Here is a 24,259-nt window from a genome sequence, read left to right as displayed (position 1 = left end):
AAATGAAACGCTCTAGCCTTTATACATATTTAGTTTATTGTACTTTAATGTCAGAGTTGTGTAGAAAAGTAACAGAAATGAACAATAAAGCTTTGAAGACTTCATCCAAAGTGATGATATTGAAGATTGTTATAAGGGTACTTATAGTTCACACAACAAAGCCTTTCCAGTTAAATACTATCAGTTTAACAATTTTGGCAACTTAGAAGAAAATGAGTTGTGATTTAATATTTGAAGAGAGAAATTCACATGGGAAGTATACACCTCCTTTATGAATTGTCAGTTCAAATTTTTTAAGTCACCACTGGCCAAGTCTGAAATGTACAAGCACAGTATATAAATAATATTTGCATTTTCAAGCAAATAATATACACAAATATAATGCAAGTCTAAGAAGTTACAGTAGAAGTTAGAACTTGATGACAACTATATACTAACAAATAAAATAGAAATATGAATATGCATGGAGGAACAGTCTAGAATATTGTTTCTCAGCTCTGGTCATTAAGGATAACTCATTCACACCGCATAAACAGGTTTTATTAGCCAAAACACATCCTAATGTCACAAAGAATGTAATCCTGATAACAGTCCAACAAATGGCAAATCCAAATCAATAAACTCAATAAAAATGCACTTAACTGAAGTCAGATTTAATGATATCCTGCATTCATATGACATCAATAACCAGGGTTCAGAAACTAGAATCAATAGCAGTGCTCCAAGCACAAACTACAGAAGCCAGTAAATACACCCTCTGTGTCACCATCTGTATTAGATGCAGGCTCATTGTATAGTTTGCCATTACCAGCTGAACTGTTTTGGAAATATCTATGATCACACTTGCGTATCACACACTTGTATCACAATGTGTGGTGCAGCCACTACAAAACTGGACATGTGTGCTTTGCATCGTTTTATCTGCTCCCAAATTCTTTCGCCCATAATCGAGTGAATTCATTTAGTGGAATAACTCTGCCTTTAAGGCCTGTGCTGAACAAAGAAGTTTAAATTTAATCTTTAGGATGTTGCAAGTGAATACTGTTAAGTGGATGGAGTGAAAAGCATAACAGAAAAAAGATGCTGACCAACTGATTATCAGTAATCTACCTGACTAACAGACAGATAAGAGATTAGTTGCTATAAAAAATTGGTCCAGTTTGCCATCTTTATGGGTTAAAACAAAGGAAGCACAAATGACAGGTGAGTGTGCAGTTAATACTGACATGACGGTTCACTCTCACCTGTGAAGCTCATTTATACACACACTGCACACAGCACCAGGGTAGGGGTTTTTATATCCTTATAAAAGATAAAAAAAACTCCTCTGAAAAGAGAACTCATTTTGTCACTTATCGGTATAATGTATCTACAGTGCATTCTCCTGATGTAAATCTCTTTCTTTAGCAGATGATGAGCTTCAGTGGCATGCACAAACTTATCTAGCATATCACAGAACCATCGATTAAGTTACTGTAGCCCAGTGGATTGCAGATGTACATTTCCTCCTCCACACTAATCACACAGACATAGGAAAAGCTTCTTTTAAACTGATAAACCAATGTGGACTGAATGCAGGATGAATGATGGTGAACATAACATGGTAGAAATATATGACTGGCACTATCCTTTCACCTTCACTCCAGCAACCGCAAATCAAGAGTCAACAAAGCAGAGTGATGCCATAAAATACATGCAGAGAAAAATCAGATGCTGGAAATTATGAAAAGAAGTGCAAATAAACCCTTGGCAGTGACAGAAAACACTGCCAGGATTACAGCTGGAATTCCGTTTCCTGAGAAAGGCTTTGTGCACTGTTGGCTGTCAATGGCTAAATAAAAGGCAACTCTGATCACTTTTTAAAAAGATTTTCCCTCATCCTTTTAAAAATCCACCCTCAGCAATCTAGAGTTCAGAACAGAAGTAAAACTATTAAAAACCTGTGCACTATGGCAATAACAATAGCCAAATGCTTTTATTTTAAAATAGGCAAATAAAACAGCTAAAAATGCCTAAAAATAAAAAAGACAATCTGACAATAGCTACTAATGATTGAAAAATAATTTGATTATTCAATCACAAACATAATGAAATATTTTGCAGATACTACACTCCCCACATCAAACACTGCATAACTGGAACATTGTCAGCAGCAAACTTTCAAACTAGTAAATTTCCACACAAGGGGGCACTATACACACACAAGGGAAAATGCTTAAATTTTACACACAACTGGAGTGCATTGCTGTACAGATCCATATAAACTAAAATAGTATCCGGAAATAAAATGTGCAAATGTAATATCCCTTTTTTGTTGTCTTGCTTGGCAACTTAAGTCCCTCTAACCAAATAGTTTTCTGAAAATGCATTTAATAAACATCAATAAATGATTAGGGGAAGACTTGCTCATTTACTTGTAGTGTTCAGGAGCCAACGGGCCATGCAAAGCTAGAAACTGGCATAACATTGCAATTTCTGTCTAAATGCAATTGTGTGTAGCTCAGTGTACACCCAGAATAGCACAGCACAGCCAAGTTGGTGACATGGGTATTACACTGAGAATGCAGTTAACAATGTCACAGGGGTATTATTAGTAGAGGAATGGGTCAGCTTTGAACAAGAGAGAATGTGTTATGAATGCATTACTGATTCAGTATCATACACAGTATGTGCATACTGTTGCTTCTCTCTTTCTTATTTTACAATGCAGTAATGAACATGTTATTTGTCTTCATTGCCTCTCTCCGTTTTGTTTTCCCATGTCACTGCAACCTGTGACATGGATCAATTCAGAACTTTTCAGAAAGCAGTCCTCTCTTTGGTGTCCTGTGATGCAAGAGAGAGCCTGTCATATAGGCGTTAACATAAGCACAAAGATCAATACGATCAGGCCATCATTTTTGAAAAATAAACAAAAATAAAAACACAAACCCACTCTCAAACAATGCGTGTATACACACAAACACACACTCGCACTCACTCACACACTCACACACGAGAGGAAGTGGGGATGTGGTAGTGAACAACAGAAAATCAATGAAGTTTTTAATGATTATAATATAGGATAACTATGAGCTAAATATTTCCAACAAAAAGCGACACGATGCCCCTGTTTTCACACAAACTGAAATTCCCAACAGCTGCTGTGTACTTCTGGACCGTATCAGAAATGAGCAGGTATTTAAAATTGCTTGAGACCAAGCAGTTACAGTGAGGAGAGTGATGAGAAGAGAAGAGCCACAGACTGCAGGTCCATCAGTCCGTAGTCTGTAATCTGCTGCCCTGTACATTGAAAGAATTGGACACCCTGAAATTACAGCTCTCCCAGCTCAGGGAGGTAACGGAAACAAGGTTAAACAAAGGGAGAACTTGCAGACAGGCATTTAAGAGTCAGAGTTCTTTGAGACCAAGGCTGTTTGTGACACAACGGTCTGATCTGAATATGGCCTCAGGCAAGCCCTTGGGCCCCAGCACAAGTCAAAGTTGATCATGAGGCATCATGTTCCCCGCCTGACTGCTACCCACGCCTGGACCAGTTTGGGGGCTATTGTTCCTCGGCTCTGTGATCGTGGCCCACGCCTAACCCAGAAGGGGGAGCCTTGTTCAGCGCATGCTGGTTGAAATGTCTCAGACTCCGTACTGGCCTCGATCCCTTCCCACTGAAGATGTGGGCCTGAATGAAGTCTTTTGAGCATTTCCTTTTTCTGAAAATTGAAATGCCCATGAAGTAGGGGGTTTTTCCAGCCCTCCAGCAGAGGGGCCCCTCTGGTGCTCGAACAGTGAGGTAAATAAACAAAACTGTAAATACAATGAAATGTTGTAAAATGAATAGCTAATAAAATCTGTTATTACACAAATAAAGACATTAAACACAGGTACTAGCTATGTGTTTGCCAGAGGGAATAACCAGTGTGTATGGGTGGGGCTGACCTCATATCAACCTTGCACAGAAAGGCATTTGACACAACTTTTGTTCTAAGGCTGAAACAATTAGTATTTTAGATGCAGGGAAATTGCTGTGAGTACTGACTTTAAATATGTGCATTTAGAATATAATGATTTTTAAATCAACATAGACCTTACCAAACCAAACCATAACATGAAGCAAATGCAAGTTAAGGCCAATTTTAGTATCAAAGACTGTTAGCCGGTCTTCAAAATCACCTGTACAAATTGCCTTTCATACTCAAGGTAAAGTTACTCAACCACAGTCACTCCTAGTAGAGCTCTTTCATCAATGAAGTGAATATCATGTAAAAACATTCAAGCATTTGTAGAAAACATTTCTGTGAGTTAGCTTTGCTATTTTAGTTACAGAATCCTGCCAGGTTGATGAGCACTAGAAGTAACATTTTTAACATACATAAATAACAACAGGCTCTTTAGTTATCCTATGGTGGGTATGCACTGTCTTTGCCTCCCAAACATCAACAAAGTCATGTTTCCTCTAATTCTGGAACAATATTTGCAGGGTCACAACATGCTGGTAACAAGATATTTCCCACATGTAGTGCTGGGAACCAATTCAACACACATATTGCTTCTTGTTGTACATGTCTCTCCCTACAGATCTCAGGTTGTAAATCCAGTCCTTTCGTGGGATTTCAAAGACAAGGTCTGATATACTACAGGTATTGGTAGATGGCATTACTTGGCAAAAGGTGAAGAACTGGCACAAAGTCTGATACTGAATGCTGCAATGCAGTCTCTCCTGTGACACTGCAAGGCCTGCTGATAGACCCTGTTCTCCACTGTCAGCCTAGCAACAGCTACAGAGCCACTGCTCTGTGACATGATTATAAACAGGATCATCCTGTACCCACCCTTCCACCGCAACAGTGCCAACAATACGGAACGGGATATCTGAGGCCCCGGTCCAATAAGTTCTGCTTCGTGTCTCCTTTGCTTTTCCACTCAAAGCTAGCTGTAGAACTGTGGCGCAGAAGTTCAACCCCTACCCTGTCCAGAGTGGAGCATGCGTGGCCACCTCACCACACCTCTCAGCATTTCCGTTTCACCCGTTTCAGTCTCGCTTTTCTTAAGGATTTCAAAAAACTACAAAGTGCTTTTTCGATGTCAATTCTCTATTTTTCTTCAGTTCATCTCCAGTGCACTTAATTTATTTTATTTTAATGTTTATTTGATAGGGACAGATACATTTAAACATAGATTATTGTAAAACAATATCCAATGCAATGTATCACAGCATTTATAGTATATGCTAATTCCCGATGCTTGTCCCTAGATGGGCTTTCCAAACAGTTAATTCTGTTGAGGATGACCTTACCTTGGCTTCCATTTTGAAAGACATAAATTATTAACAGAGAGAAGCAAAACTCTCCGGTAAGTTTGTTCCAAATGGCTGACCACTGACCCCTTCCCTTAATCAAAACGGAAGTCTCCCTGCGGGCTCACCCCTCTCTACAGGGCTCGTTCCACGTGTGCGTACTGTTGCGGGCCCAGCACATCCTGGGCATGGGGCCGGCCGCTTCACGCCTGCTCTTTGTCGGCCCTCCACAGCTGCTCCTTGATCTCGGAGGGCAGGGTGTTGAAGAGGTCCTCCTCCACGATGACCCCGCTCCTCTTCAGGAGCCGGCACTCGCCCAGCTCCACGGGGAGGCACTCCAGCCTGTTCCCCCTCAGCTCCAGCTGCGTCAGGCCCGTCAGCTCCCCGAAGCGAGACGGCAGCGACTGCAGGCAGTTGTTCCCCAGGTTGAGCGTGCGCAGTTTCTTACACTGGAACAGCTCTGGAGGAAGGGTCTCAATCTGGGCAAGAGACAGTAAAAGAGAAAAAAAGAATAACAGAAATTTTTTTTTTAAATGTCACATTTTACAGTTTTTCTAGCAAAAAATAACTGACTGGCTGTACAGATTAATCCAAGGAGAGAAAACACTTCAAAAAATGTCTTTAAACATGCTTTCATAAATATAGGGGGAAGAGAAAAATGGGAATGTCATCGCATTAAGATTTGTTTTTACTGGAACCAAGGGGCCTAGCCCAAACTATGAAAACCAGCCCTAGACCAAGAGGTGTCCAGATACTTTCGGGTCACATTGGGTGTATATATATAGATCACTGTATACATTATTATGTAAACAAATTATATGTGGTTAAAGTGCAGATTCTCTGCTTTATATATATATATATATATATATATATACACACATACATACATACATACATACTTGACATTTGTACTAATTAAGGAAAACAGGAAGGAGAGGAAAAAATGTGAGAAGACAGAAATGACACAAGTGGGATGATGAATGAACAAAATGAAAGCCAGAGGGAAAGTGAGTTCACTCATTTTCTTCTATTTTTGCAGAGATTACCTCATATCCAGTCATCACTGAGTCATAGTGATGCGTTCATTAGTCAGCTAGGCCACAGGACAGTTAAGAAGCTCCCTCAGTGAAGACATGAGGGACAAACCATTTAAATAAAAAAAATGGACATCTAATTAACTGAATCAGACCATCCTCAAATTAAACTGGCAGTGAAGGACTGTCTTTTAATTACCATTCTGGCTATTGTATAATTCTGCTGTGCTTCAGAAGACACACGTCTAAATGAGGATATACAGCGAACGGCCTTCAGCACATTCCTCAGAACAGAGCCTGAACTGGCAGTGAGTCAGGCAGAAGCTGTCCTCTCTGGATATCCTCCAGGAAACACATTTATAATAGAACCACAAATGCCTCACTCACTGCACAAATGCATACACTCCAAACGATTACCCCCAGCCTAGCTGTAAACATCTAAAACCATGACCGATGGTACTATCACAATATCCTTCCCCCACTCTGTCTCTCACTCTGTCTCTCTCTCTCTCTGTTATAATCAACATTGTTAATGAGCACCAGAATTTTAAATCATGTGTGATCAACATTCAATGATTCCCTACAGTAGGTGAAAAATGCAATTACAGTCATTGATGAAAATACTAATTCCCTGAGGAGTGCAGTGAATTTTGTACCAAGCATACACAGATGAATAGCTAATTTTGCTCTGTTAAACAACTAGTCTCAACCTTGGCCAGGGCTCTTATTGTACTGGCAAGCCGCCAGGTTTTGAAAATGCTGTAGAAAAGCAGCATGTTGTTCCTATGAAATATGTGACAGCTAACCACATTTCTGTCATATCCTTCCTTGAATAACTGGATACTGGTGTTAAGGAAACATTAGTAGTGATTACAAAAGGTGAATATACATGGAATTCACATTGTGGCTGACAACGAGACTGTAAAATTTAATTTCAAATATTGATTACTAATTTCCTTCTACTGTAAAAATAGATAATTACAGTGAAATGGTACAAGCTGTTACTCATTTAGGAAGTCCGAGAATGATCCCTTTGACCCTGCTCCTAGAATCTTCAGCATTGTGAGAACTAGTTTCCAGGGCTGCAGTAGATCATATCTTCAGTGGCTCGAGTAAGGCAGCTCCAAGACCAGCACCCAACTCTTGAAGGGTTGATACACAATTATATATGAATTAAAACAAACCACGATATGGCGACAAGAACACAATCAGCTCCCTGGACTGCAATGTTCAAGTCTCATGGCATAAGTATTTCATCAGCAAGCCTCACAAATGTATTACTTATGGAAGTAATTTCCATAAGTTTCTATTTCAGAAAACTTTAAAAACTACCTCATAACCAGAGGACAAAAATATCTGCAGCGTTCTGCAGATTGTGTGAGCCCAGAGCACTTCACCCTCCTCACCGCCTCCTGTGGGGCGGGGCAGAGGATCTAGCCCCACAAATGGGGGAGGGGCAGGTGAAAAATGTGGCCACAAGGTGATACAGGCCTGAGCGCTAGCATGAAGACATAAAATGCCTGCAGGCAGCTGCCTAGAACACTTTGCACCGAACAAAGAACACACCCGAAAGGAGAACAAAGGTAGAGATAGACAAAGTTGCAACTCCCAATGTCATGGTAACGGGCTCCCTACCACCAGAGTCTGCCTCGAGCGCCATCAAGAAATGTCGTGCCTCAATAGTGCCCTGCCAGTTACCTAAATGTCAGGGTCCATTTTACCTGACAGCAGTGTTTCTTACAACAAAAGGCACTCTGCTGAAGGAACTCTGCATAACAAATCTTCTTTTGTGAAAACTGACTGGGTAGAAAGTAACATGAAGGAAACGGAGTAAGCAGCCCATTAATACCACATGACTCTTATAGAGATCATTAGACCAATGCCGAGTCGAGTCCTCTGAGAAAATGTGGCTGGATCCAGGAAAAAGGATCATAAATTATTGCCAGCTTTAATGGCACTACTAAGCATATCTATGGTCTTCAAGGATTTCTGGGTTTACCTACAACTTCAACACTAAAAATAAATTGGCTCTCTCAACAAATAGTCACTCAGAAAACTAGGAAATCCTTAGAAAACTAGGTCATTCTATCTTTTACAGCACAATTAAGCAGGTCTCACATTGCTGGCTTTTTGTTACATGCGGCTCTGAACATTTCTCTGATTAGGTCTCATGCAAGTTAAGGGATTTGGCAGGTTTATGGCTGTTAGAGTCCAACTCCACTGTGCACCCATGCTGAATAATAAATAATATATTAACCGCTCATTATGACCCTGGCATGTGGTTCTGGAACCGTGAAAAGAGATGTGGATCACAGAACAAGCCTATTAATCATTTTCAAGATGTGGGTCTTTTAAGAAGACATTCCAAAATGTACCATCATGTTTTAAACTTTAGGTGGGTCAAAGAGGAATTACTCTGCTGTCAAGATAAAGCACACAGTAAAATGTTCAGAGTTAAATCAACTCTCACAGAGTACAGTTGGACTCATATGTTAGAGTTGAATTAACACTAGGCATTTTTCTGTGTAGCATAATTCCTTTATAAGAGGACATTTGCAAATGAAATCATAAGATATACATTTTTTTCCATAGCAAGTTCATACAAGTATTCAATATAATGCTAGAAATAATTTGCGTGCTTGTACAAACCAACACAATTGGTATTTTGGTAGAAGGCCAGCTAAGCCTAAACAGATAGAAGCCCTTCTGGGTATTTTCCAGTGCAATCTTTATCACATGCTCCATTAGAAAACTTCAAGAGAGAAAAAATTTGGCCATTCCAGGATGAAAGGTATGAAATAAACACGAGAGCTCACCCTATTGGCAGTGACAGCAAAGTACTGCAGGTTCTGGAGGAAGCCGATATCAGCCGGTATGTAGGTGAGATTGTTGTGACTCAGATCCAGAAAACGTAGTTTGCGACAGAAGAAGAGCTGGCTTGGGATTTTCTCAATCTTGTTACGGTTCAGGTAGAGCCTCTCCAGGTTGGTGAGTGTTCCAATCTGGATGGGAATGTAGGCGATTTGGTTGTACCAGAGCTTGAGGCAGACAAGCCGGTGCAGATGCTGGAAGCTGATTATTTCTTCGATAGTCTTCAGGTTGTTGTCCTTCAGGTCAATCTCCTGCAGGTTATGCAGGCTGAAGATGGAGTGTGGGATGCGTTCAAGGTCGCAGCGAATGAGTTCCAGCTCTGTAAGGTTCACCATCTTCTTCAGGCTGTTGAGCACCATCAGTTTGGTGCCCTCGTTGTTGATAGACAGTTTCTGCAGGTGTACGCCCACGTCAGTGACCACCTGGGGCAGCTTTGTCAGATTGCTTTTGAGCCGCAGCACTTTGAGGCGCTTGAGCTCCCGCAGCCCATCGATCACAATGTAGCGATTGTTCTCCGCACTCAGGTTCCCTGTCAGATGCAGCTCGCTCAGGTTCTTCAGGCTGTAGATCCAAAGAGGGATTTCCTTGATGTCTGTGAACTTGATGTGAAGGGACTTCAGGTTCTCCCGTAGGAAGGCCAAAGCTGGGGCCTCGATTTTGGCAGGTGTGTGGTAAAGCCACATTTCCTTTAGGCTAGAGAGTTGAGCGATGATTGGGGGGATGGTGACATCTGGGATGAGCTCCAGCTTCAGGACTTCCAGCTCCAGCAGGTCAAACACAGTGTCTGGGATGCCACTCAGCATGAATAGGTGCAGCTCCAGTTTCTCCTGGGAGTTCTTTGTGATCCGTTGCCTCAGCTTCTCCAGTGTCCACTCGTTGTTCAGATTGAGCTGACGGAGTTTGTTCTCGCTCACCTCTGACAGGAAGACGGCAAAACGTTTGGAGTACAGAGGGTCGTACTGGTCAATCATGTGCAACATGAAGGCAAAGTCATTCTTCACGTCAGGGATGTCACTGTAGCTGCTTTCCTCTCGGATTGACTCAAATGAGTACTTCTTCAGAGAGCGGCTCAGCATCCAGCAGAGGGTGTACATGCAGATCAAGCCGTAGACCACCACCAGACTGATATAGAAGCACGCCAGGATCTTAAACAGAGTGGCTAGTGGATGGGCACAACGGTACATGCGGTAGCCTGTGAGATTCTCAATATCAACTGTACAGTCTACTCTGAACTTAATATTCCCCACGTAGTATCCTGTGTAGCAGATGATCAGAATGAACTTTATGACTTTGATGATGGTCTGTCGAATGTAGAGCCGGTAGACGATATCACCCTCTTCCACATGTATGCGGAATTTCTTCACCTTCTCAAACAGTGCCTTTGCCTGCTCACCTTCCTTCTTGTCCAGGACACCAGTCTCTGAGCGGTCAACAATGCCCTGCTCGATGCGGGATTTGGTTCTCTGGAGCATAGGTATGCTAGCCTCCACATCCTCGCTAACAGAGGATGCCTTCTTGTCCATGGACCCATTCATTTTACCTGGAGGCTTTGGGTCGCTCTCCTCCACCACTGTCTCTGATAGGGCCCGTGTTGTCCAGGGGGAGTCAAAGCACTTTAGCAGGATCGACACAAAGTGTTCCAGTTTGGAGCTGGTGCGGGGAAACTTGAACCAGAAGTTGCTGCAGGCTAAGAAGATAAGTGTGTGGAGAAGCACTAAGTATGGGAAGTACTTGGCAAACCAGTGGAGCTTGTTTTCGTAGCACACAGCATCCACATAGTTATACTGGTGTCGGTCGAGGTCATACTGAATTCCCCTGGGCTCAAAGACAAGTGGTGGCGAGGAGAGGGTTTCATTTATGTATTTCTTAGCTGAGTAGGTGTCACAGGTCTTGTTGACTACCCACTTGCAGGGCAGACATATCATCTTGTCTTGGGTGACCTGTAGGGTTCCCCCAAACACTGCGATCATCAGCATGATGATGGATATGTAGTCCGTGAACACATCCCACCATGGCTTCAGGATGCGGTACGCTGGTTGGGTGTCAGCAAAGTAGCGTAGCTCAGTGATGGGAATCATGGTTTATCTGAGAGAGAGAAACAAAACTGTCAGCACACTCAATTCAAATTAGACATTTCATGTACATCTCCTCACCAGTACATGAGTCAGTTACTATTTTTGTGGCTGACATCTGTGACCAGACTTACTTTCTACGTTACAAATTAAAATACTTCTTTTGAAATGTTAAAGCTGAATAACAGAATGCTCAGAAACTACAATATATCACCAAAAGTATCACCCTTTAGTCTGGCGCTTCTTTTCATGGTTTGGACTAGGCCCCTTAGTTCCAGTGAAGCCAGTCATAGCCAGATCTCTTGTTACAGCATATAATAACATTCTAGACGATTCTAGACGGGCACAAAGCGAAGTCAATATAGAAATGGTTTTGTTGAAAACAGTGAGGAAGAACTTGACTGGCCTGCAAAGAGTCCTGACCTCAACCCCATCCAACACCTTTGGGATAAATTGGAAAGCCAACTGCGAGCCAGGCCTAATCGCCTGATCAGTGGCCAACTTCACTGATGCTCCTCTGAATGGAAGCAAATCCCTGCCGCAATGCTCCAACATTCAGTATAAAGCCTTCGCAGAAGAGTGGAGTTTTTTTATAGCAGCAAAAGGCAGACTAACTCCATATTATTGCCCATAATTTTGAATGAGATGTTGGATGTCAGGTGTCCACATACTTTTGGCCATGTAGTGTATACTTTGATTGTATAATAAAATATACACTTTATTTTCTATGAAGTTCAACAGAACATATTTTACTTTACATAATAAACATTGATAAACATAAAATGAGCCTGGAAATGTGATACAATTGCATACTAACAGAACAAAAAGTTTAAACAGAACTTGATGGTATCACAAGGCATTTTTAATATAGGTATATTTGGGCAACTCAGGATGAAGGATTTCTGGTAAATCTGTATTATTCAATCCAGTCTTGCAAGTATAGAAACTGCCTGCACATAATCATACTTTGTATCTTTCCTGAAAGAAAACTGGTGACAACAGTGAGGTAGAACTCCCTTCAATACTAAAAGAAGAATAAACCCCAAGGGAAACCACTGGTGGGGATAAACCCTATCCTCTGGGCCTGCATCTTATCCAGGTTTTTTCAGCTCTCCACTGCGACCCACCACATTGCCTTGTGGTGGGTCCATACTGACCCGTATTATCCCTCTTGATTGGTGTTTAAAGTCTTCCCTTGTGTGGAACTGTGGTAAACCACGACTGTCCTGACTGGTGTTAAGAGATGCCTTGTATGTTTCTGCAGTAAGTTGCCTGTGCAAGTTGGTGAATAGTTTAACATGGGATCCCACTGGCATCCGAGAGGTATTGGGAAGGACAACAGAGAGCGGGGCTCATGCAGCAACTGTTTGATAATACGGGCACATGACACTATTTCTAGGCTCTGTATTTCAGTCCCACACAAGTGGGAATCTCAACAGCATAATAGCAGCAATGCAGTGGTTAAATACAGTGCACAACAAGTTGGATAGGGGTTATTCGACATAAGGAAGAGTGAAGGGAACGCATTTTAGTCTGGATTCTATACCGAAACCACTTCTGATTCACATACATTGTATGCAAATCGTTTAACAATTCCAAAACCATTCCACCATCATTTTATGAATATTAGGGAGTATATAGTAGCCAGCTGTCTCAGATTATTAAGGTCTAATAGGATTAGACAGTACAAAGAGCTTACTTGGGTATTCACATATGATGGAGAAAGCTAAATTCAGTGCAGCACAGCTCAGCACAGAAATGAACATGAGACAACTGTACAATGTGTCATAAACCAAGTATATGACTGAGTCTCTATAAGCTGGAGACCTAAGACTTTAGGTCATGAAGTAAACCATTCCTTCAGAGCATGAGAATTTTTCAACTTATCAATTCTAGACCAACCACTGGCTGAATGTAGGCTAAATGAAATTACACACTGGACATACTTGCATTAAATATGATCACAGGTTGCTTGGCAGGATTTAAGTCAATCTTTTTCATCAGAGAACTCTGACTCAAAATTAAACCTCAAGTCTTAACAATTTGACACAAATGGTTTTGAAAAGGTGCTCAGGCTGGCCAGCCACCACACTACACTACACCACACTAGTCTCTAGGTTTTAATACAGGACAGAATTAAAAGTTAGAGGCCACAGAATGATAATAAATACACTGTCACAGAAGAAAATGAGGTGTCTTCACCAAATGATTCCTTTAAAGTAGCCACTAACATAAAAATACACCCAAATGTTTTCCCGTTGATATAAAATACACATTAAAATTGAATTACATAATTTTCATTGGCCCTGCTGACATTCTGTTCTGTTAAATATCAAGATACCTGATAAGATTCTATCTGAAAAAATCATTATGACAGGGTTCAGAAACTGCTGGGGATGTGATTAAACCAGATACATATAAATCAACCCTCACTAACAAGTATTTAATGAAAAATGTTAATGAACAGTATTTTTTAAATGGTAGAAACTGTTCTGAGGACAAATTCACTCTAAGCACGTGCAGCCTCTTGCTTCATCCATCTGAAATGTAAGCAAATTTCTAAAGACTCGCCACACATGCTGAAATTACTAGTTTAGTCCTGCTTTCCCCTTTCACTTCCTGAAGCTGAAGTGCATGTGCAAACTATTTCTCTGTTCTGCATGCCTGAGGGGAACATGAGGGACGGTAAGAGAAGATTACCTCCGTGTACTCCCCAGCATTCTCTGCTTGAGGTTTCTGTGGTCCAATTACAATGTCTGGCCAGGGGCTTGTACTAAAGTGAACCTCTCCTCATTTCACAGTGGACATGTCATACTGGCCTGGCCATCCAATTAATGCTTTACGGCTCAAGAAAAAAATAATCAGGCAGGAATAAACATAATCAGCTATCTAAACAATTTCTGCCTGTCATTTCACTTAGGATAACGAACACGACTAATAAGAAGCTGTGGTTTTGAAAAGGAATTAAAAGAAGTATGGATAGGGTAGAGATCAATACTGACTCGTTGTTCTGAGAAATGTTCAAATGGATTCTTATTAGTTCGTCCTGAGGTTATGTCAAACAGTTCAAAGATTGAGTGTTGAAATTCAGTCTAATTTTCATAACCAAAAAAAATAATTATGCAAAACTGAGCTGCCACCTTTACAAAGACAAATGTTCAAGTCCATCGGATGTCTAATTATATCAAATCAAGACAATGACTGGTACAACTCCACCTTAACCATCCCGGACATTTTTAGATCACTTGCACTCCCGATAACCTAACTGCATTCCTTTTGAAGCGGTTAGCTTTGCTCTTCACAACTACATATAAACAATACATCATTAAATCTTTACTAGCCATTGTCCTTCACAGATTAAAATATCTGACAGCTTACTCCACCTCTGAATTTTTTTCACATGTGCCTTGAGCTTTTGAAGGGTGAACTGGCCACAATATCAAATATTTTTCAACTAAAAGCATTTGGAGAGAGAAATTATTTTACAGCCATTAAGCAAGAGCACTAAAGCCCAACTCAGAGGACAGAATCAGGCGATTGAGAATCACTCATCTGGAACCTCTGGCCTCCTGACCTGGTTGGCTGTAGGGAAGGGGGACCAGACAGTTATAAGAGGGAATGTCTCTCACATTAAGTAATGGCTCATTTCCAAGCACAGGGGACCATGTGTCAGAACTGAACAATCTGCTACCTTGATTCGTGCGTTTTCTTCAAAGTGTGTGTCACTGGCAAAGTCTGGGTCTGTGCCTTGATGCAATATCAACTGTTTAGATGGAAATTATAAGCAATCCTGTTGTGAATATACTGTAAAGGTCTGTTTGTTCAATATTGTCTTCATATTTACTAACTATCAGCCCTGATAGTTTCCCTCAATACAAACCTTGTTATTATTAAGTGGCCATTTATGTACTTAATTTATTGTCCAGTGGCAGGCAAAGATGCAGTGCTATTCTTACGTTGACATTTGTCATTTTAAGACACATTGCTTAGAGAGAACTGCCCAATAAACACAATAAATGAGCTAGGACTGTAATAGTAGTCTCTAACCTCTGTAGCGTAATATCCTGTAATATGAATCATACATAAACAGTCTTGCCCGGCAGTTTAATATATGCAATTCATTCCTCTTTTTCCATTTAGTTCTGACTACTGACTGCACTTAATGCATCTCAGTGTATAGTCACATATTCTTATTAGGATCATATAATACATCAATCTATATCATTAATAAGGTATAACTCACTTATGGTATTAAGCGTACCTAAGTTCAATTATGTGTAGTCATTTATGGCTAAACAAAGGTATATTAATTATATACTGATTCCTTGTCAATAATTGAGATGCTATTTATGCAAGTGGTGTATAATTAGACATAGAACAATATTTATGTTTGATCTTTTTTTTTTTTACATTCATAGGAATTCCATTCCGATTCCAAATATACCACCACTCTATGCTGCAACATTTTTTAAGAATGCTTCATTTTCTGCTAAAAACCAGACACACTCCGTTACATACACACTCATGCCTATAGGCATTCACACTGATGAGACAGACCTGTTGCCACTACTGCATGTTGGTAATAAACCTGTGAATATGTGCCCTGGCACACACCCTACTGTGATGACAGCTTTTCCAGAGCTGTGCCAGATAGATTCAGATTGTGCCAGAGGTTGAGGTGTTACCACAATCATCCATTCCTAGTGTTATCAGCCAAACTACAACCTATTACTTTCAACACTCACTTATAGATAATATGCACTTCATCACAGGAAACAATATTTCTCTCTCTCTACAGGCTTTGATGCCACGTTTATCTTAAAGGAAGAGATAATTATACTTACAAAACAAAGAAATAGTGTAACTAACATTCACAATATTCACCTTTGAGACGCACTTTTCAATTATGATCAGCCACTCTCATTCCGCAATAAAGATAATTGTGGAACAAGAGAGCAGCATTGACACTATCGTTATTCACTAAATGAAAGTCAGATAGGGGCTCAGCTCATCATGTTATGTATAACTCAAGTGTACAACTAACCCTTCAACAAAAATGTCTAATGAGATAACTGTAGGTACAAAAGGGTAATACGCATCTATGGGAATGGTAGTCTAAAATGCAAAGAACTGTTATATATGAGTGATTGCCTTAACAAAACTTATCCACAGAAAACCTGATCTGTGATACCACTAGTGTGAAACATTTACAGTTCACTTCAGTTATATTTAGCAGGCTTGTTGTGACAGCTATCTGCAGTGCAGAGGAAGTATGTTTGCTAGAAGAATGGAATGCGTTTGTGCCTGTGCCATCAACCAATCTTAAAAAAAAAAAAAAAAAAATTTCCACCAATGTTTTTCTCCAGTTTTTTAAATCCCAGTATGGAAAGCCCAATCATGCTCATATCAGTGCCAGCACTGCAGTGTCAATGCCATCAACACAAATACTCCCTGATATTCATAAAATTCTGTTGTTATGTAAAGACAAGCATTCACTCCCCTCTGAAGTACACAGCCCCAACCACAACAGCTGGTCACTTTGCCGCCTACCAGCTGAGCAGCAGCTTCTACATCAGAAGAGGACACTTCATGTACAGTTTGTGCAGGTAGCCTGCATGTGCCTAATCAACCTGAGGGCTCACTAGTGTGCCATGCAATGAACACAATGCTGTAAAAATTCCTTGGAACATGGGTGAACCATCCCCCAGGGCTGCCAGCAGCAGCCAGCACTAACATGGTCTGGGTTCAGTTCCAGTGTGGAAAGCATGACAACAGAATACACAAAAGGTATCAATAAATCAATACATTTTCATATCATAAAGTATTTTCTATTAGATCCCTATAAATAAATAAGTACGAAAATAGAATGTGAATACATTGCCATATTATGCAAAGTAAAGTAAAAGTACAGAAGCTCTACAAATACAAAACAGAAAATGGTGAAATGTCTCCAGAATAAGTGATTAATCAGCAGGCAATGGAGATGCGACCAGCTCTAGCACGCAGTCACAGAGCTAAAGTGTGAGGGAAGAGTCCCGTCTCCTTTTCTCCCCAAACACTGAAAAAGGACATTATTATTGCCCCTTCATCTCCCTCCTCTCTTTTCCCCACCACCTTGCCACCCTTGCTCTTCACTCAGAGCTGCTTCCAATAATAGCATTTCCTGTGGCCAGGCAGAGTGACTCCCTGACCTTCAGTATTAGATCCTGTTTATCGTCGGGAGGACGGACCCTGTTTGCTTAGTCAGGCCAGCAGACGCTTTTCCTGTGGAGGCGGCGTGGCAGGCGGCTCCCGATGCCGTGTGACAGTGTCACGCTCCCAGTACGGCCGTGTAACGTTCCATGTGGAACAGAAACTGCACATCCAAATGCTCAGCACTTTGTCTTTCAGAAGTGTGGAACACACAGCCTTCAGAATCCTCAAAGTCAATGTCTCGCAACAAGTAAGTAATAGTTTCAGTGAGAAAAGAATCTCACTGTCCTAGTTTATGAGAACAATATACATGACATACCATTAAGACAAGCACAGCCACGCGTGTTTATGCAGTGCCCTTACTGGGCTATACCGCCCAGGGCAGGTCTACAGGCTCTGTGAAGAGTGGCAGTTGGGCTGGCTGGGGTCTGCTGCCTTCTATGTGTAACCGTAAATTATCCTGACAGCTTCACCATTAACTATTATTACATGTTACTTTGGCATGAACACCAGTGGCTAAATGTCAGCTACAGTCATCGCATTAACGAGGGCAATATAAGTGGTATGGCAATCAAAGGCATGGTTATTCCAAAGGTGGAATAACATACAAAACACCAGTGGACAATTATTGGCAGCTACCATTCTCTCATAACTGCCCTATATGCCCCATATAAAAACCTTGTTTCTATATGGGATGAATAGCAATGTTCAAATAAATTACACCTTCAACACCAAGCAAAGGAAAATACCAAGCAAAAGAAAAAATTCCCAAGAAGAAAATTATTTTGGTCGGTTTCATGGTATAATAAAAACACCATGCTCCATTTCTGAAATATATTTCCATTATTAAGAGACACGGCTAATCCTGGCTCTCTGAGACTACTTCATCCTTCCTCCCCACAATACAAAAGTCCAGATGAATGCCATGTTACATGCCGGTCCCCACTACATGGGACATTCACAAGAATATACACAACATATCCACAGCTGCTTAACACACAACAGAGAGTAAGCAGTATGGTTACTGCTATGGAGGACGTATAAAACTCCATCCCCGCTGACCCACCTTTCCCAGACACTCCCACATGAAACCACAGTTTACATTCGCCAGAGGAAAAAGGATCACTGTTAACATTTCTGAAAGAACATGGTTCTTCTCCTCCCTCTCATGCTAGCTAAAATCGGAAAAGGCGTCTGGCTGGCGGTCTGTCACTAAGGAGCTGCCTACCTCGAGGAAAATGACTTCTTTGTGGGTGAAAATGGTTAAGGATCTCCCAGAGCTTGTAAAAATGTTTTGTTTTTTTCTCTTTTCCTCTTCTCTATCTCAGTACAGCCAGGCCCCCTCCCCCTAACAACAGGAAGAGGAAAAGGGACTCACTTACAGAACAAATCCGGTCCAAACCAGTACTTTAGGCTCATTGTCTGCCCATCTCTGTTCCTCCCTCTGGATCAGCGGCCTCCCAAAAACACTCGCAGCAGAATCTGATACGAGTCAGTGTGTCGGTGTGAGCAGAACACTTTCTGCACCACTGCTCTCTGTAACACGTCTCTCCCACCCCTCAGACTGCCAGCTCCAAACACAGCCATTAAGGAACTACGGGCGTAATTCTCTTCCCACATTTTATGTCAGATTTTGAGAGTACTTCAGCACTGAGGATGCTCTTAAACTAAACAACAGTGACCGAGAATGCAGTCTTTCATTTATTATTATTTTTTATTTAAATTCCGTGGCATCATTTTCAAAGGTAACATTCTTCATGACACATTTTTATTTCACATGCTAGTTTTTGAATTACACAATGCAAATTGTGTAAGAAGCTTGGTTTGGTTAATTGATGTCTAAGACAGAACAGTATTGAAACATGTATGATAAGAGTCTTTGGGCTATATTTTAACGATATAAGCGCACGGTCTAAAGCGCATGGAACAAGTGCATTTAGGGCATGTCCAAATCCACTTTTGCTAGTTTAACGGCGGATAATCTGAGCGCAAAGTAAGGCGCATGGTTCAAAGGGGTTGTACTTAGTCTCTTAATTAATCATAGGTGTGTTTTGGGCGTAACATGAAATAAACCAATCCGAGTGTCATCTCCCATTCCCTTTAAAAGCCAGGTGCGCTTGCACCTTGGCGGATTGCTAGTATAATGGCGGATTTGCCTAGTAGTAGGAAAGAACGTTTCTCTGCAGAGGAAATGGACCAATATGCCATGTATTTTTTTAAAATATTGCGCGTTGTGCACCCGCCTATGTAGGCACATATTATTATCTTAATAATGCGCCCTTAAAATAACAGTAAAATACTGCGCCATTGATGTAAGACCAGGTTTTTGTTGGTCAATCGCGCAATCGCTTTCCACTGCCTCAAGATAGCAATGCCCCTGACCACACCTCATTTTAAGACCAACACGCCCATGGGCGCTCAGATGGGCACAAGTATATTTGCTATTTAAACAACGTGGGCACTGGACAGGAAAATGACAACTGTGTCGGTCTGAAACTAGCAAAAACACTTGCGTTGCGCTTGGCGCCGCTTTGCGCCGGGTGTAAGATAGAGCCCTTTATGTTTATTACATAAAGACATTAACCATATTATGTCTGTAATTATCAGCACAATCTTTCTAATGTTTTTTTCACCTCTTATCTGTCCATTTGTCAGCTTTTGTCTTCTTATCATGTTTTGAACATGCTGGTGAAGCATATTCAAGTCATACAAAGTGAACTCTGTAGCATGGTTTAGTTATTCGCAATACTCTGCTGCGTCAGCCTAGTCCTGATGTGTCAAGTTTACGGAATCAGATTACATCATCTGCTTATTTTTCTAAAAAGCCCAAACATTTTCCTGAAGTGAGATCACCTATAGTTTTTTCCCCTCACTCACAATATTTTCCAAGATGAAAAAAGGAATTAAATGTGGAATTTGGTCTCCTCACAGATGCATGCAGACACAGCAATGACTCTTTAACAGCTCACCTTCTGCAACTCCTAATCCACAGCCCATCCAACAGGCCTAGAAGACCAATGATTCTACAAAGAGATTAGGGCCCTGTTGTACATCTAATGAGCAATGAGAGTAAGAGTAGCCAACTAGCCCAATTCACCCAGGTAAATCACCATGTTCTCTGATAACCACAAAGAATCCATTGTACCAATGGGCTTTTGTCAGCAGTCCCAACTCACAGGCTGTTGATAAGTGCCCACCCCTGAAAGCCTCCCTGTCTATTCTACATTCCCAGGGCCAAGGGCAAGTCAGCCCCAGCAAGGGCAGTCTTTCTTTACCTGGAACATGGGGGAGACCAGTCAGAACCCTTTCTGAGTTACACTGAATAATCACATATAGTAATTATATACAGAAATGACATACAGACTACATGGAAGAAAAGTCAAAATGATTTTGATTTTGATTGCCATCACAACAACTGAAAAAACATTCTTGATAAAGCACAATCATCAATTTTGCAGATAATACTTCAGATTTTTAATTTTTCACTAAAAAATAATCAGGTAGCAAAAGTCATACATTCCAAAATTCCTGCCATTTTCAAGACATCACAGATCTAAATGTGACAAGCAGATCCTTACTAGTACTAAAGTACATTCCAAAGGTAGTTAATTTAAAGTAGAGATTTAATTATGCATCAGCATGTATGATGTACTGTATGTCTGTAAAAGCAACACAAGACATGCCAGCTGAGAAATGAATCACCCATACATGAACATTTTATGTGCCCTTAATGGCTGTTTCATGATAGGGTGGTCTCACAGACTCAGATAAAAAGCACTGGAGATGCAGAGTAAGTAGAAGGGCGAGCCTGGGTCTAAATGTACAATGTGTTTAACTGAAATTGCTTGAAGTGCACTTGCATGTAATGCAAACCAATAACTTAAATACTGAAGATGAGTAAAGCATCCTGTCCAATTCCAACAGTAAGTACCTTACGTTCAAAAAGAACTGGCCCATATTGAGTACCACTACTGAAGATTATTATTTTAAAAAATAGTTTCCATAACATTGCGTGAAATGCAATCTGGAGTGCTAACCACCCTCCCATGGATGTCCTTCCATAGCAAATCATTCAAATACAATGCATGTACAAAACATCTTCATACCACCAGTGAACAAAAGAAAAAAAACGCTAGCAGAAAACACATAAGCCAAACCAAAACTTGTAACATCAATAAGAGATTCTAGTGAGAAATAAGGGGCTTAACACAGATGGTCCTGATCATAAGAAGCAGTGCTCCCAATGCATTCTGATTTAGATGAAGTCTTGTTTATGCTATATGCTTCTCTACCATTGTCCAAAGAACAGTTCTTATCTAGGCTTATCTAGCATCAGCGCAATACTTGTAAAATGTCACTTTTCCTTGCTCTTTTAACAAAGGAACATAGTCTGCAGCTGATGGGCTTTGTCGCACATTTAAAAAACGTCATCACCTGGTAATTCTAATCAGGTCTATTTGTCTAGTACCAAAAGTTGACGGGGCAAAAGCAGGAGAGGCCAGCACAGCACAAATATTTATCTGTGACACAGAGTAATGCAATGACAAATAAACTGAATATGTTCCTTTTCTTTTTTGCAGCTGTTTGACCCTAGTGATTCACCCTAGTGATTACCATAGGAATGCAGTAACTCCAACAACAGTCACTGGCCAAACATACAGGTACAACAAGTATGACAGCAGATTCTGTACCATTCTCTTCAGAAGTTGAAAATCACAATTTGGAGCACCTGAAGAATTTTCTGGAGCTATTCAGTAGTTATTGGGTGGCATTTTTGTTCCGTTTTCACAAAATGTAAACAGGATGCAGATCATCAGTTTTTCTAGAGACCTCTGACAAGATACAAGTGCAAGCTGACTGTCATGCTAACCTTGGGCCAACATGCAAGCATTTACTTGGAACTGGATATTTCATTTTACTTCCTCCAAAAGCAATGAAAGTGAGAACATGGCATGTTTACATTTGGGAGTAGGATACAATGTGATACTCTTGACAATAAAACTGCCTTTCATAATACAAATTCATTCTGCTGAACACATTGTAAGTCAATAATATGCAAGCAAAAAACTACTAAGAATTTTAAAAATCCACTCATGCGACAGAAAGGGATAGTCTTTGTTTCAGAAGAATTTGAAGCATTCTTTTCCAGATGGTTAAATCAGGTTGTTCAGGCTACTTGGAGGGCTTAGTTACAGCATACTCTGCCATTTTGACTACCCTTGTTTCTGATGATCAGTCAGTTAGTCTTCCACTACTGTACGTTATACCTCTGAAACTCCAACAGACCTCTAAACATGTGCATGCATCATTTGTAAAATGCTCAGATATCACCATCCGCTATCCACACATGGATTTCTCCAGTAAACCTGCCAACAAGTAAGTGACTGATTTCCACACGACAACCCACACAGAACACTACAGGCAATCTAGTGGCAATAGTGCTATCTCAAACTATCAAGTCTAGAAAGTCAGTCAGCCTGTAGACCAAGTATTTTCACGACATTTACCATGGACTTTCCTGTTAAATATAAGCAAAAGCATGCCTATGTTTCAGCAGCTCTATCCAAACAATATCACTTTCAGGCTAATCTGTATTTCTGCTGTGTCATTTCAGGTTCATGGTGAACCACAGCAGAGCTTGGCAACCGTCACACCCATTATTCTGGTAGAGCACTGCACTGTGAATCCATGGATCGCTTGCTGCTTAGTACCAGTGGTGGTTTTTTCCAACTATATGAACTGACATCAGGAGGATTCCCAGAGGTCTGGTTCCACTTACTTACACAGCCCTGTCTTTAGGGTGGAATTTGAACCAAACAATGTGGAACTGTGCCATTTCAGTAGCACTATGAGGCTGGCTCATTAATATGAACCAGGAGCCATGGGAGGAGGTCATACCAGTTGCCATGCAAAGCCAGTCATGTGAGAGGAAGCATTATAATTTTTTTCCCAATGCTGGCAGGCATTTTACTCGTAAGTCAGTCAAGCAAATAGTGGTTTTGGGAGACAACCATTTTTAGCCTATTATAAGAAAAAGTTGACTGTTGATTGCCTATAACACCACCAGTCACTTCTTGGGAAAGAAGAGACTAAATGCAAGCATTAAATACTAATCTCCCTAAGATGAATACCAAATATTATCTAAATAACTACATTTATTTTTCTAAATTTTGTGTTGATAGCTATTGACCTTGTTAATGAATTTTGATGCCTCTACATCATCCATGATTGGTTGTGTCTGATACTGGGTGGGAGCACATGGAAGGCCCTTTATAAAAGGAATGGATAATAATCGTGGAAACTGAAATCATGTCAGTGTGTTGGTTCATAGTTTGTTTTCCTAATTCCTAACACTAGAAAATCTGCATTTTTATTCATGGAAATGTATTATTTCAATTTTATTGATGACTTGTATAAAATTGAACTACAGAAATCCATCTTGAATGTATGCCCCTAACTTTCTGGGTATATACCTAAGACTCTCAGGGGCTGTCCTGAAGAGGCACCATCACGGACAAATCCACTGGTGCAGATACACTTGCCGCAATTCATCCCCAGAACAGGATGACAATTAAATGCACCAAATGGGAAATAAGCAATTAGTTATCATTCTGTAAATGGAATGCTGTTGTTCTCACATGCAGATGTTGGAGAATGAAAGAAGAAAGAGCTTACCCCAGTGGTGATGTTATCTGTACTCCAAGGCCCGCTGTTGCGTATGGGTAACATCCCAATGTGTGTGAACTAAGATATCGCCAGGCACCCAGGTCTCCCTTAGCGCCATGGGGACTCGTTTACCTGCT

At 40.8% G+C, this 24,259-nt stretch overlaps 1 protein-coding gene across 2 annotated transcripts; it reads right to left on the bottom strand.

The window, feature by feature from the left end:
* Positions 1–18: 18 nt before the first annotated feature.
* lrrc8aa (leucine rich repeat containing 8 VRAC subunit Aa) lies at positions 19–24,259 on the bottom strand. 2 transcript variants are annotated; one of them, XM_064308678.1, is made up of 3 exons: positions 24,132–24,259; positions 9,138–11,277; positions 19–5,766 (listed from the first exon to the last, which is right to left on the bottom strand). In XM_064308678.1, the coding sequence occupies exons 2-3, from the start codon at positions 11,268–11,270 to the stop codon at positions 5,491–5,493; spliced, it is 2,409 nt and encodes an 802-aa protein (XP_064164748.1). In that variant the 5' UTR covers positions 11,271–11,277; positions 24,132–24,259; the 3' UTR covers positions 19–5,490. The 2 variants fall into 2 exon arrangements, with proteins under 2 accessions (XP_064164748.1, XP_064164749.1); XM_064308679.1 differs by lacking the exon at positions 24,132–24,259 and adding an exon at positions 18,685–18,821.

This window comes from Anguilla rostrata, chromosome 14 (assembly GCF_018555375.3).
Source record: "Anguilla rostrata isolate EN2019 chromosome 14, ASM1855537v3, whole genome shotgun sequence".
Taxonomy (NCBI): domain Eukaryota; kingdom Metazoa; phylum Chordata; class Actinopteri; order Anguilliformes; family Anguillidae; genus Anguilla; species Anguilla rostrata.
Note: the sequence above shows the minus strand (reverse complement) of the source record. Positions and strands in the feature narration are given on the sequence as shown.

Bases quoted from the DNA above. Each gene is read 5' to 3' on its own strand.
- lrrc8aa (XM_064308678.1), bottom strand. From the start codon at position 11,270: ATGATTCCCATCACTGAGCTACGCTACTTTGCTGACACCCAACCAGCG. The intron at 5,767-9,137 runs GTGAGCTCTCGT...TCTCTTGCCCAG, and splicing joins TTGCTGTCACTGCCAATAGG to ATTGAGACCCTTCCTCCAGA.